Here is a 14678-nt window from a genome sequence, read left to right on the forward strand (position 1 = left end):
AGTGAGGGACTGGGGGATAGCAGACATGGGAATGCGAGTGCCTTGGAGAGATTGCACACTCCAAACAGAGCTGGCTGCTTGAGCGGACTGCAAGTTTCACTCTGTACTTAGCTATATGTATGTTTCTAATCATTTTAAGACTTAGTTTTTTAAAACATTTTATTGGGAGGTATATATACACAGAGACAAATAGGTATCAGACACAGCTCAGGGGAGTCACGTGGTAGCGGCAGTGGGTTAAGCGCACTTGGTGCAAAACGCAAGGACCCGTAAGGATCCCGGTTGGAGCCCCCGGCTCCCCATCTGCCAGGGAGTCGCTTCACAGGCGGTGAAGGAGGTCTGCAGGTGTCTTTCTTTTCCCCTCTGTCTTCCCCTCCTCTCTACATTTCTCTCTATCCTATCCAACAACAATGACATCAGTAACAACAACTACAACATCAATAAAAACGAGGGCAACAACAAGGGGATAAATATATTGAAAAAAAAAGAACATAGCTCAGCTCTGGCTTATGGTGATGCTGGGAATTGAACCTGAGATGTCAGAGTCTCAGGCATGAAAGATCTTTTGCATAATCATTGTTATGCTGTCTCCCCAACAGTAAGAGTCAGAGACTACAGAGGACCAGCTGCTCAGCCAGATGCTGCTGGCTTCTCACTCTTGGAAACCATGCTGAGCCAACTCTCAACTTTTTTTTTTTTTTTAAATCTATTTATTGGCTAGAGAAAGCCAGAAATTGAGATGGTAGAAGGAAATAAAAAGGAAGAGAGGCCCACTTCCTCTATAGAGCCTATATTTCCCCCAGTCCTGGAACCTCTAGGGTGGGGCTCACTTTCCTGCATGCTTCTCTCAATTCTTACCAAATGATATTGTATCCTCTGATCGCAACCTAATCAATGCAAGGAGTGCCACATCAGCATGCTTCTCTTTAGACTGTGTCCAGAGACGAGACGTCAGGCATAGAATGTCAACCCTTCACCCTCATCACTTGGGTGAGACCTTTCCTTTCATAGTATTCATACTAATTCCAATCCAGGCGGTTCACTTCCTAACAAAATCCCAAAACCTAGATATAGACCAGGTCCTGTAAGATAGAGCATATGTTCACACGTATTCATAAATTAGGGCAAAATATATACCTGAAAGCAAAAATACACGATAGTATAAAGTCAGTATAAAGTTCACAATGAAATAGTGTCTACTTATAGACTTAGACACCCTCCTCACCTACTTCCTATTACAGTTCTCTCACTCACTCCAAAGCTAACCTCATCAAAGCAAGGACTGCAAAAGCTGAATAAGGGCAAGAGACTGGCATACTTTCACGATGACTCTTTAGTCACTATCAGGCCACCCCACCAGCTGGGGCCCTAATCAGGGAATCCTGAGATTCCCAAACAGACTTGATAGGCCTAGACCTTGACTAAATCCCTCTCTCCATTGTTATGTCATTCCTATCAGGAACAACACAAGAGACCCCTTTGTGGGCCCCCCATAGGACCTTGCCCTCAACTTGGATCAACAACGGTAGAGAATGTTCCATCCTCTGAAGGGAGGTTGGACAACATACTCTATGCTACACCTGAGGAAGATGGTCCTGATATTGGGGCAGCTTGGAATGTTCCTACTCATGACCACACAATGTGAGCTCAGATCTGGTGTTGGGGATTGAATTTGGGACCTCAGAGCTTCAGCTATGAGAGTGTTTTGCATAACTAGTATGCTACCTCCCCAGTCCTTGAAAGCTTAATTTATGAGAAGCTGGGAGATAGCTCAGTTGTTAGAGTGTACAACTTAACATGCATGAGGCCTTGGGTTTTAGCCCTCACAGGAGTGATGCTGTAGTGTCTTTCTTCTCTTTCCCTGTCTCATTCTCCCCCCACTTTTGCTTTCTCTCATCCCTTCTCTTCTTTTTCTCCCCACTCCCTAAAATTAAAAAAAAAAAAAAAAAGATCCCGGAGAGTGGTATCGAACATGTATGGGGCCTAGTACTGCATTAAAACAATTAATTCGGGGGCCACCATCACCACCACCACCCACTACAACCACCACCACCATCACCCACTACCACCATCACCCATCACCACCACCCACTACCACCACCCACCACCACCACCACCACCCACCACCACCACCCACCACCACCACCCACCACCACCACCCACCACCACCACCACCCATCACCACCACCCACCACCACCACCACCCATCACCACCACCACCACCCACCACCACCACCCATCACCACCACCCACCACCACCACCCACCACCACCACCACCCATCACCACCACCACCACCACCCACCACCACCACCACCCACCACCACCACCACCCACCATCACCACCCACCACCACCCACCACCACCCACCACCACCACCCCCACCCATCACTACCACCCACCACCCACTACCACCACCCACCACCACCACCATCACCACCACCCACCACCACCACCCACCACCACCCACCACCACCACCACCCACCACCACCACCACCACCCCCACCCACCACCACCCACCACCACCCCCACCCACCACCACCCACCACCACCACCACCACCACCCCCACCACCACCCACCACCACCCACTACCACCACCCACCACCACCACCCATCACCACCACCACCCACCACCATCACCGCCACCCCCCTCCCCGCCGAGCTTTATTTTGCTGGTGGGTGAAGCACAATGGGGACCAGGCCTCGCCACCAGGCTCTGCGTAGCTCCCGCCTCAGTCCCGGGGCGGACTCGCACCCTGACCAGGACCAGGACGCACTGATGCAGGGGTGCGGGCGGCGCGCTCTCGGAACGGCCCGGGGCACCGGCAGGGCGCGCCCCGCAGGCTCGGATGCCCCGCAGGCTCGGATGCCCCGCAGCCCCGCAGCCCCGCGCAGCCCCCCGCAGCCCCCCGCAGCCCCCCGCAGCCCCGCGCAGCCCCGCGCAGCCCCGCCTCCCCCCAGGGCGCGAGCGCAGCGCCAGCGACACCCGGCGGCCCCGACGCATCACGTCATCGCCCCGAGGCCCCGCCCCCTGGCTCGCGCCTGCGCAGACGCGCCGGGAGGGGGCGGGGCGGGCGGAGAGGGGCGCGGCGGGGGCGCGGCGGGGCCGGGCTCTGCGCTTTCCGCCCGCTCCGGGCTCCCGGGCTGCGGCGCTCTGGCCCGGCGGCGGCGACCCGCGGGGGGGGGTCGAGGATGCGGCGCGGGGCGGCCCGGCGCCCCCCTGTCCTGTCACGGCAGCCGCGGCGGCAGCGGGGACCCGGCGGGGGCGGGCGGCCCGAGCCGCGGTAGCGGCGGCGGCGGCAGGGGCGGCCTGAGGGCGGGCGGGCGGGCTCCCGGGCGCGGGGCTCCTCGCTCCGCACGGCCCGGCTCGGCCCCGGCGCCATGAGCGGCGGCGGCGGCGGCGGCGGCGGCGGCGGGGGCTCGGCCAGTCGCTTCGCGGACTACTTCGTCATCTGCGGGCTGGACACCGACACCGGGCTGGAGCCGGACGAGCTTTCGGGTGAGTGCGGAGCTCGGCGGGTCTGAGGCGGGGGGTGATTTCCCGGAGCTCGGCGGGTCTGAGGGGGCCGTTGTCGCGGAGCTCGGCGGGGCCTGAGGCGCCGGTCACCCGGAGCTCGGCGGGGCCTGAGGAGACCGATCTCCCGGAGCTCGGCGGGGCCTGAGGGGGCCGTTGTCGCGGAGCTCGGCGGGGCCTGAGGCGCCGGTCACCCGGAGCTCGGCGGGGCCTGAGGAGACCGATCTCCCGGAGCTCGGCGGGGCCTGAGGGGCCGGTCACCCGGAGCTCGGCGGGGCCTGAGGGGCCGGTCACCCGGAGCTCGGCGGGGCCTGAGGGGCCGTTCACCCGGAGCTCGGCGGGGCCTGAGGGGCCGGTCACCCGGAGCTCGGCGGGGCCTGAGGGGAATTGATCTCCCGGGAGTTCGAGCGCTTTGTCAGGGCTGGGAGCCGCGGCGGGCGCGGGATGGGGGAGGGGGTCGCGTCCGGGGACAGTCGAGGGCCTGGCGGCAGACAGGGCTAGCCCGCCCTCCGCTCTCAGCGCCCTACTCGAAGTTAGAAGGAAAGACAGAAAGAAAGAGAGAAAGAAAGAAGAAAGAGAAAGAGAAAGAAAGAAAAACTTGGCTAGCCGACGGCCCCTCCCTCCCGGCATCCGCTCCTCAGATCCGCGCGCGGCCCACAGGAGCAGCGGGACCCGGCCTCGGCGCCTTTTGTCAGGACCGGTCCTCTGAAGCGCTGCCCTGTGCGCCGAGGTGCCGGCGGCTCCACCACACAGGTCGCCGTCGGCGTGCGGCTCGCGGCGAAGCTGCCTCCCGAAGTGCGTTGCAGGCCGCGGCTGCGTGCGCGGAGTTCGTGCTTAGGGCGGTGCGTGGCCGGACCTACTAGTGCGGGAATTAACCACCGTTAGTAAAGTCACCGAGACACGTTCTTCTCCAGCAGTCGCAGATGCACACACACAAAATGAAGCAATGATACGAGTAGTCCTACTGCTTTGGGTTGTTCATTTCCCAGAGCCCAGATCAGCTCTGGCGTGTGCTGGCGCGGGATTGAACCTGGGACTTCGTAGCTTCAGGCACGAGCCTCTTTGCAGAACCATTGTGCTGTCTACTCCAGTCCGCAGGTTCACTTTTTTAGTCCTTGAAAACTTAATAATACAGGTGTAGATTCTTTGAAATCTGTGCTTTGTACTTATCAATTATTTGGTTTTTGCCTCCAGGGTTATTGCTGATGCTCGGTGCTTGCACTACGAATTCACTGCTCCTGGAGGCCATTTTTTTATTTTTATTTTTTTTTATTGGACAGGGCAGAGAGAAATGGAGAGAGGAGGGGAAGACAGAGACGGGGAGAGAAAGACAGACACCTGCAGACCTGCTTCACCTCCTGTGAAGCGACTCCCCTGCAGGTGGGGACCTGGGGGCCGGAACCGGGATCCTTGTGCGGGTCCTTGTACTTTGTGCTACGCTATGTGTGCTTAACCTGCGGCGCCACTGCCCGACTCCCCTCCTGTTTTCTTTTTAAAGATATTTATTTATTAAAGGGAGAGGGAGGGAGAGAGAGAAGAACATCACTGGCACATGCAATGCTAAAGATTGAACTCAGGACATCATACTGCATAGTCCAATGCTTTATCTATTTTACCACTTCTCGGCTGCCATTTTCCTTTCTGATTAAAAAATTTCTTTGGGGGTGGGGGTAGGTAGCATAAAAGTAGTGGTGTACCTGGTTGAACATACATGCTACAATGCACAATGACCTGGGTTTGAGCCTCAGGTTCCCAACTGCCGGGGGAAAGCTTTGCAAGTGGTGAAGCAATGCTGTAGGTGTCTCTTTGTCTCTCTCTCCCTCTCTGTCTCCCCCTTTCTCTCAGTTTCTAGCTGTCTCTATTCAATAAATAAGTAAAGATAACAAATAAATAAGAGACAGAGAGAACTTGAGAGGGGAAGGGTAGATTGAGAGGGAGAGAGACACAGAGACATCTACAGCCTTGCTTCACCACTCTTTAGATTTTTTCCCCCTGCAGGTGGGGACCAAGGGCTTGACCCTGGTTTCTTGTGCACTTTATTTTATTTATTTATTTGCCTCCATTGTTATCACTGGGGTTGGGTGCTAGCACTACGAATTTACTGCTCCTGGAGGCCATTTTTCCCATTTTGTTGCCCTTGTTGATATCCTTGTTGTTGTTGTTGTTGTCATTGCTGTTGTTGTTGGATAGGACAGAGAGAAATCTATAGAGAGGAGGGGAGGGCAGAAAGGGCGAGGGAAAGATAGACACCAGGGAGCCGGATGGTGGCGCAGAGGGTTAAACACACGTGGCATAAAGTGTAAGGACCAGCATAAAGATCCTGGTTCGAGCCCCCGGCTCCCCACCTGCAAGGGTGTCCCTTCACAGGCGGTAAAGCAGGTCTGCAGGTGTCTGTCTTTATCTTCCCCCTCTGTCTTCCCCTCCTCTCTTCATTTCTTTCTGCCCTATCCAGCAATAATAACTACAATAAAACAAGGGCAACAAAAGGGAATAAATAAATAAATATTTAAAAAAGTTAAAATAAATAAGTAAATAATAGATTTGAAGACACTGAAGTAATGCCTTAATCATTGAATAGCAGAACTGTGGTGTCAGCTCTTTAATTTCCCAACCTGCATTACAACAGAGGAGCTCTTTCAGGAGAAGATTCATGTCACTCATTTGCTGAATCATAAATAAGGCTAATTGTTATGTTTTTCTCCTGTCTCTTCACTTTTATCAATTCTGGAAATATTTTTCTTAGACTACGTAGTTAAATAGAGCTTTGCTTCTAAGAAGCTCCTTTTTTGTGTGACTGTTCAGAATATTTTATGCTTTTTTCCAGAAGTCTGTTTTCTGTTAAAAAAAATGTGGTATGCTTCTACTAACCTCTATAGTCCCTCACTGTAACCTGTAGTTTGCATATCTGTGGTTATAGATTGGGGACTGTGACTTCTGGTTTACATATCTTCCTCCTCCCTCCTTCCTTCCCCCTCCACCACCCCTCCTCCCCTTCCTCCCTGTGCTTCTCCTCCTCCTTAAATAGATGCTGAGGAGCAGAGAGGCAGAGATAGACAAAGAGGCCAGCACTAAAACTTCCTTCAACGTAGTGGTGGCTGTGCTTGAACCTGCATTGTGTATATGACAAAGCACACTATCCAAGTGAGCTATTTATTGACTTTGGTTTACAATAGTCTTTCTGATGAAAAGTTTATATAGGAAGCAAAATACAACAGCAACAAAAAACCAACCCCCAGACAAAACAAACAAACAAAAAAACTTTCCAGTGCTTTTTATTTTTAATTTCTTTATTGGGGAATTAATGGTTTACAGTCAACATTTTAAAATACAACATTTTCTACATGTGTAACATTTTTCAGTTTTCCACATAACAATTCAAACCCCACTTGGTCTTCTTGTCTGCCAGGAACTGAGCCCTTCCCTCCCACACCAGAGTCTTTTACTTTGGTGCAATATACTAGCTCCAGTCCAACTTCTTTCTGCTTTGTGTTTTCCCTTCTGTTGTTATTTTTCTTTTCAACTTGTGTCTATAAATGAGATTTTAAAGTTGTTATTACTATTGGCCTCTAGGCTTATCCCTAGGGCTCAGTGCCAAGCACTAAGAATTCACTGCTTCTGAAGGCCATTTTTTTCCCCCCTGCTGTTGTTGCTACTATTGTTGGATAGGACAGAGAGTAATGAAGAGAGGAGGGGAAGACAGAGAGGGGGAGAGAAAGACCTGCATACCTGCTTCACCACTTGTGAAGCAACCCCCCTGCGGGTGGGGAGCCCAGGGGCTCAAACTGGGATCTCATGCTGGTCCTTGTGCTTTGTGCTATGTGGGTTTAACCCGCTGCACTACCACCTGGTCCCTCCAGGACTTTTTAAAAAAAAATATTTATTTATTCCTTTTGTTGTCATCATTATTATTATTTAATGTAGTTGTTGTTGTTGATGTCATTGTTGGATAGGACAGAGAGAAATGGAGAGAGGAGGGGAAGACAGAGAAGGGGAGAGAAAGACAGACACCTGCAGACCTGCTTCACCGCTTGTGAAGCGACTCCCCTGCAGGTGGGGAGTTGAGGACTCGAACCGGGATCCTTCAGCCAGTCCTTGCGCTTTGCGCCACGTGTGCTTAACCCAGTTTGCTATCGCCCACCTCCCCCTCCAGGACTTTTAAGGACAGAAAAACAGGAAGAAATTATTTTTTTGTGGCACTGAATCTTCTTGCATGTACAGTTTCACTGTTCTTGAGCTGCCTTTTTCATTATTTTAATTTTAGATGTATGTGTGTTGGGGAAGGTGGGGCTTGGGAGGAATATGTAGATAAGGAGTTGAGGTTGAGAGAGAAAGACACCTTAGCATTGCTCCATCAACCATGGAGCTTCCCCTGATGACATGGCATTCCGTGTACCATAGTACCAGAGCTCAAGCAGCTGTGGCGTCATTGATGATAAGCCTCTTAGACCCAGGAAATTATTTAGAATTAGTAATCATAAACTATGATCTAAAAGATAAATGCAAAAACCCAGTTTGTAACAATTTACATATATATATATATATTTGCCATCAGTGTTATCATTGGGGCTCGGTGCCTGCACTGTATTCCACTACTCCTGGAGGCCATTTTTTCCATTTTTTATTAGGTAGGACGGAGAAATGGAGAAAGGAGAGGAAGACCGAGAGGGGGAGAGAAAGATAGAAACCTGTGCCTGCTTCACCGCCTGTGAAGTGAATCCCCTGTAGGTGGGGAGCTGGGGGCTGGAGCCCGGATCCTTACAGCAGTCCTTGCTTTTTCTATTATGTGTGCTTAACCCGCTGCGCTACTGCCTGGTCCCCTTTTACTTTTTTTTTTTTTTTTTCACCAGAGCACTGCTCAGCTCTGGTTTATGGTGGTGTGGGGGATTGAACCTGGGACTTTGGAGCCTCAGGCATGAGAGTCTCTTTACATAACCATTATGCTATCTATCCCCACCCCAGACATTTTTGTATAATAACATTAGGGTTACTTTCCAGTCATGACAATAAACTTGGTTGTCTCTTTTTTTAAAAAATTATTTATTTATTTATTTATTTTCCCTTTTGTTGCCTTTTCTCTATTTTTTAAATTTTATTTTTTGATAGGACAGCTAGAAACTGAGGATAGTGGAGACAGAGAGGGAGAGAGATACCTGTAGAGCTGCTTCATTGGTTGTGAAGCTTCCCCTCTGGTGCATGTGGGGAGCAGGCGGTCCTTGATCATAGTACTATGTGTGCTTAACTGGGTGTGCTGCCTCCTAGACTCCACGTGGTTCAATTTTTAGTTACATCATTTTTGGTGTCTTTCTCTTTCTTTCTTTCTTTCTTTCTTTCTCTCCTTTCTTTCTTTCTTTCTTTCTCTCTCTTTCTCTTTCTTTCTCTCTCTTTCTTTCTTTCTTTCTTTCTTCCTTCCTTCCTTCCTTCCTTCCTCCCTCCCTCCCTCCCTCCCTCCCTCTCTCTCTCTCTTTATTTCCCAGAGCACTGCTCAGATCTGGATTATAGTTTTGTAGGGGATTAATCCTGGGACTTTAGAGCTTCAGGCATGAGAGTCTCTTTGCATAACCATTATGCTATCTACCTCTGCCCAAATTTTCTTTTTAAGACACTTGTAGACCTGCTTCACAGCCTGTGAAGAGACTCCTCTGTAGGTGGGGAGCCGGGGGCTGGAACCGGATCCTTAAGCCCGGCCTTGCACTTTGCGCCATGTGCACTTAACCCACTGCACTACTGTCTGACTCCCTTTTTATAAATTAAAAAAAATTTTTTTCTTTACTTCCCCCCCCTTTTCTTGCCCTTGTTTTATTGTTGTTGAAGTTATTGTTATTGATGTCGTCATTGTTGGATAGGACAGAGAGAAATGGAGAGGGAAGGGGAAGATAAAGAAGGGGAGAGAAAGACAGACACCTGCAGACCTGCTTCACCACCTGTGAAGCGACTCCCCTTCAAGTGGGGAGCCGGGGGCTTGAACCAGGATCCTTGAGCTGGTCATTTTGCTTTGCGCCACGTGGGTTATGCTCCACGTGCGCTTAACCTGCTGCGCTACTGCCTGACCCCCCAAATTAACCATTTAAAATTTTTTTATATTTATTTCCCCTTTCGTTGCCCTTTTTTTTATTATTGTTGTTTTTATTGTTGTTGTTATCGATGTCGTGGTTGTTGGATAGGACAGAGAGAAATGGAGAGAGGAGGGGAAGACAGAGAGGGGGAGGGAAAGACAGACACCTGCAGACTTGCTTCACCGCCTGTGAAGCGACTCCCCTGCAGGTGGGGTGAGCTGGGGGCTCGAACCGGGATCCTTACACCGGTCCTTGTCCTTGCGTTTTACGCCACGTGCATAACCCGCTGCGATTTCGCCTGACTCCTGGATTTCTTTTCTTTTTTTTTTTTCCCGTTTTCTTGCCCTTGATGTTTTATTAATTTATTTTTTATTTTTTTATTAATATTTATTCCCTTTTGTTGCTCTTGTTGTTTTATTTATTTTTATTTTATTTTTTGCCCTTGTTTTATTGTTGTAGTTATTATTGTTATTGATGTTGTTGGATAGTACAGAGAGAAATGGAGAGAGGAGGGAAAGGCAGAGAGGGGGAGAGAAAGACACCTTCAGACTTGCTTCATCACTTGTGAAGCGACCCCCTTCAGGTGGGGAGCCAGGGGCTGAACCGGGATCCTTAAGCGGGTCCTTGCGCTTGTGCAGCACGTGCGCTTAACCCCTCTGTGATACCATCGGACTCTCAGTAACTAACTTATTTTCCCTTTTGCTGCTCTTGTTGTTTAACATTGTTGTGGTTACTGATGTCATTGTCATTGGACAGGACAGAGAGAAATGAAGAGAGGAGGGGAAGACAGAGAGGGGGAGAGAAAGATAGACACCTGCAGTCCTGCTTCACCGCTTGTGAAGCGATTCCCCTGCAGGTGGGCAACTGGGCGCTTAAATCGGGATCTTTCTGCGGTTCCTTGCGCTTTGTGCCACGTGCGCTTAACCCGCTGCGCCACTGCCAGACTCCCACTAATTTTTAATAGTAAGTATTCCATTGTCTGTATATTCTATATCCATCCATCTACCTGGGTTGCTTCTAAGTTTTACCTGTTCAGTTTTAATTGTATGTGATTTTTTTTTTTCCTGTCAGAAAAAACAAAACAGGGTTGGGGAGATAGCATAATGGTTATGCAAACAGATTCTCATGCCTGAGGCTCTTAAGTCCCAGGTTCAAATAACACCCCACCATAAGCCAGAGCTGAGCAGTGTTCTGGTGTTTATCTCTGAATCTCTCAAAAATCTCTCTCAAAAATAAAGTAAAAAAAGCACAAAAATATAACAGCATAGCACTTGATGTTTTTAGAGATTGCGTTAGTCTGAATTTTGTTTCATTTTATTATTTATTTACTTTAAATATTTTTATTTCTTTTTAAACATATTTATTCCTTTGTTGTAGTTATTATTGTTGTTATTGATGTCGTTGTTGTTGGTTAAGACTGAGAGAAATGGAGAGAGGTGGGGAAGACATAGGGGGAGAGAAAGTCACTTGCAGACCTGCTTCACTCCTCTGCAGGTGGGGATCTGGGGCTTGAACCAGGATCCTTAAGCCGGTCCTTGCGCTTTGTGCCACCTGTGCTTAACCCACTGCGCCTGACTCCCTCCTTTCTGTTTCTTTTTCTGTTCTTATTTCTTAACATTTGTCCATGAATGAGATCATCCATATTTATCATTCTCTTTCTGGTTTATCTCACTTGACATAATTCCTTCAGTCTCCATCCAAGATGAGGTAAGGAAGGTGAATGTACTCACCATCATTTTTTTTTTTTAAACCTGAACATTGCTCAATTCTGGTTTATGGTGGTGCTGGATTGAATGTGGGATGTTGGAGCCTCAGGCATTAAGCTGTTTGCCTATTATGCTGCCGTTGTAACCCTCAGGAGGGATTTTTTTATCTTTGTATCACACTCTTTGGGTAATTTACTATTTTTATCACCCTTGTTATTTTAGCGAGGCATTGATGGTTCAGTGGTAGAATTCTCACCTCCCGGTCTTTATTTTATTTATTCTTCTTCTTCTAGCGTTTGCCCTTCTTCCGTAGCCAGTCAACAGCGTCAGGTTGAGCCTGATGTCAAGTTTCGAGACCTCCTTTGAATCTGGAGAGGTGGCAGTCGTTGACTATGTGGGTCATAGTCTGTCTGGAGCCGCAGGGGCAGTTCGGGTCGTCTCTGGCTCCCCAGCGGTGGAACATAGCGGCACACCGGCCATGGCCTGTTCGATAGCGATTGAGGAGGGCCCAGTCATAACGTGCCAGGTCAAAGCCGGGTTGACGCTCGCAGGGGTCTGTGATGAGGTGTTTGTTCTTGACCTCAGCTGACTGCCAGCTCTGTTTCCAAGAGTCTGGAACAGAGAAGTTCAGTGTAGGCGTAGGGGACCAGATTGGGTGACGAGACGTCAAGCGTTGGACAGGGTGGGCGAAGATATCCGCGTATATTGGCAGGTCGGGTCGAGCGTAGACGTGGGAAATGAACTTAGATGATGCCGCATCCCGACGAATATCTGGCGGGGCGATGTTGCTAAGAACTGGCAGCCATGGAACCGGGGTGGAACGGATGGTTATTTATTATTATTATTATTATTATTATTATTATTATTATTATTGTTATTAGCTTTCAAGGTTATTGTTGGGGCTCGGTGCCTGTACTACAAATTCACTGCTCTTGGAGGCCAGTTTTTCTCATTTTTGTTGCTCTTGTTATTATTGTTATTGCTGTTGTTGAATAGGACAGAGAGAAATTGAAAGAGAAGAGATGACAGAGAGGGGGAGTGAAAGATAGACACCTGCAGACCTGTTTCTCTGCTTGTAAAGCTAGCCCCCTACATGTGGGGAGCCGAGGGCTCGAATGCAGGTTCTTGCTTATTCTAACGTGTGTTCAACCAGCTGCACCACCACCACACCGATAATTGTAATCTTGAGATTTTATTTGTGAGGGAATCTTGGTTTACTCACATGTGGTAATTTGGGAAGGAGACCCATTGCTGACTCAAGTTGGGATCTAAATCCAGACACTTGGTAAATTTTTAATCCTGAGGTATATGACTATTGTAAAAGTTTTTATTATTTTTTTTACAATAAGATAGTAATAGATTATGAATTTCATCCAACCTCTTTTCTTTTATATATATATATATATATATATTTTAAATATTTATTTTATTTATTCCCTTTTGTTGCCATTGGTGTTTTATTGTTGTAGTTATTATTGTTGTTGTCGTCATTGTTGGATAGGACAGAGAGAAATGGAGAGAGGAGGGGAAGACAGAGAAGAAGAGAGAAAGATAGACACCTGCAGACCTGCTTCACCGCCTGTGAAGCGACTCCCCTGCAGGTGGGGAGCCCGGGTTCAAACCGGGATCCTTATGCCGGTCCTTGTGCTTTGCGCCACCTGTGCTTAACCCGCTGTGCTACCGCCCAACTCCCTATATTTTATTTTTAAAGATTTTTAAAAATTTATTTCTTTATTGGGGAATTAATGTTTTACATTCAACAGTAAATACAATAGTTTGTACATGCATAACATTCCCCAGTTTCCCATTTAATAATACAACCCCCACTATGTCATTTATCATCCTTCATGGACCTGTATTCTCCCCACCCACCCACCCCAGAGTCTTTTACTTTGGTGCAATACACCAATTCCATTTCAGGTTCTACTTGTGTTTTCTTTTCTGGTCTTGTTTTTCAACTTCTGCCTGAGAGTGATATCATCCCATATTCATTTTTATGACTTCAATTTATTATCTTTATTTATTGGATAGAGACAGCCAGAAATAAAGAGGGAGAGAGATAGACACCTGCAACATTGCTTCATCACTAGTGAAGCTTTCCCTTTGCAGGTGGGGACCTGAGACTTGAGCCTGGGTTCTTGAGCATTGTAACATGTGTGCTCAATGAGAAGCACCACCGTCCTGGCCCTAGATTTTATTTATTTATTCATGAGAAAGATAGGAGGAGAAAGAGAACCAGCTATTGCTCTGGTACATGTGCTGCTGGGGATTGAATTTTGGACCTCATAGTGCTTTATCTGCTGCGCCACAAAATGCATATGATTTTATACAAAATTTAGTAAATCATTTAAGAGAGTTTAGGCATTCCATTGAACTTAGTATAAGCATTCTTCAATTAGGGTTATTCAAATCAAATTAGTACCAAGAGGCTACTAGCAATACAAATGTCAGTTTGTTTCTGGCTTAGTCAGAGCTGAACTAGTAAACTAAGAACCTATTAGAAGCCCTTGTAAGGCATGCTTACTTTAAAACAAATATGATTTATCTGAACCATACTTCCCGGGGCAGGTTCACAAAGATAGAACTAAACCTAGTTGAATATATCTTTATATATTATTGAATATTTAAAAATTATCAGGTAAGGAATACACCATGGCTGATTTGAAGTTGTTAGAAATGGACCTTAGTTTTGATATATGGACTTGCTAATTTTTAATGTACTTAGAATATGTTGAGCTAAGAATTAGTTATTTCTGTGACAATAGGACAGTTGTGATCATGATGTCATAGTTATGATATTGTATGTATTTTCAGAGGTCTAAGTAATCTAGAATTTAAGGGGCCTGTGACACATACAAAAATATAGGTGTTCTTAAGGCCATGTGTCTAGTGCTTATTTTCAAAGTTCAGCCCTTAGTAAATGAGAGATTGGACTGCTTTAATAAAAGACCTTAGTTTTCTGATACTTTATTTTGGCTTTCCAGGGTTCACGCCTGTGTTATTTCACCCCACCTGTGTTATTTCACTGCTTCTGGGGGACTCTTCCTTTTAGTTTCAGACAGAGAGGGAGAGGGGGAGAGAGACAGTAAAGGAGAAGAGGCCAGGCAGTGGTGCACCCGGTTAAGTGTGCATAATATGTAGCACAAGTATCCACACAGGGAGCACTCCCCAGCAGACACTTCACGAGTGGTGAAACAAGTCTGCAGATGTCTTTCTCGCTCACTTTCTGTCTCCCTCTCCCCAACTCAATTTCTCCTATTTTACCCCGTCGAACAAAATAAAAGGAAAAAAAAAATGGCGAAAGGAACACCACAGCACTCCTCTGCTGTATTTGAAGTTTCCCTTGGTGCCATGTCTGAAGCATCTTTGTGGTGCTGGGGGCCTCAAACTAGAGTCTTCTCACA

General features: G+C 47.9%; 1 protein-coding gene across 2 annotated transcripts in view; it reads left to right on the plus strand.

Annotated features, from left to right (window-relative positions):
* The first annotated feature begins 3119 nt into the window (after nucleotides 1–3119).
* The window catches only part of DENND5A (DENN domain containing 5A), a 71778-nt gene continuing 60219 nt past the window's right edge, over nucleotides 3120–14678 (plus strand). Inside the window, exon 1 of one of the 2 annotated variants that reach the window (XM_060177212.1) lies at nucleotides 3120–3500. In XM_060177212.1, coding sequence (XP_060033195.1) covers nucleotides 3383–3500 — 118 coding nt within the window. In that variant the 5' untranslated portion in view covers nucleotides 3120–3382. The remainder of the gene's footprint in view (nucleotides 3501–14678) is intronic. The other variant, XM_060177211.1, reaches the window with a different exon arrangement.

This window comes from Erinaceus europaeus, chromosome 17 (assembly GCF_950295315.1).
Source record: "Erinaceus europaeus chromosome 17, mEriEur2.1, whole genome shotgun sequence".
Lineage (NCBI taxonomy): Eukaryota > Metazoa > Chordata > Mammalia > Eulipotyphla > Erinaceidae > Erinaceus > Erinaceus europaeus.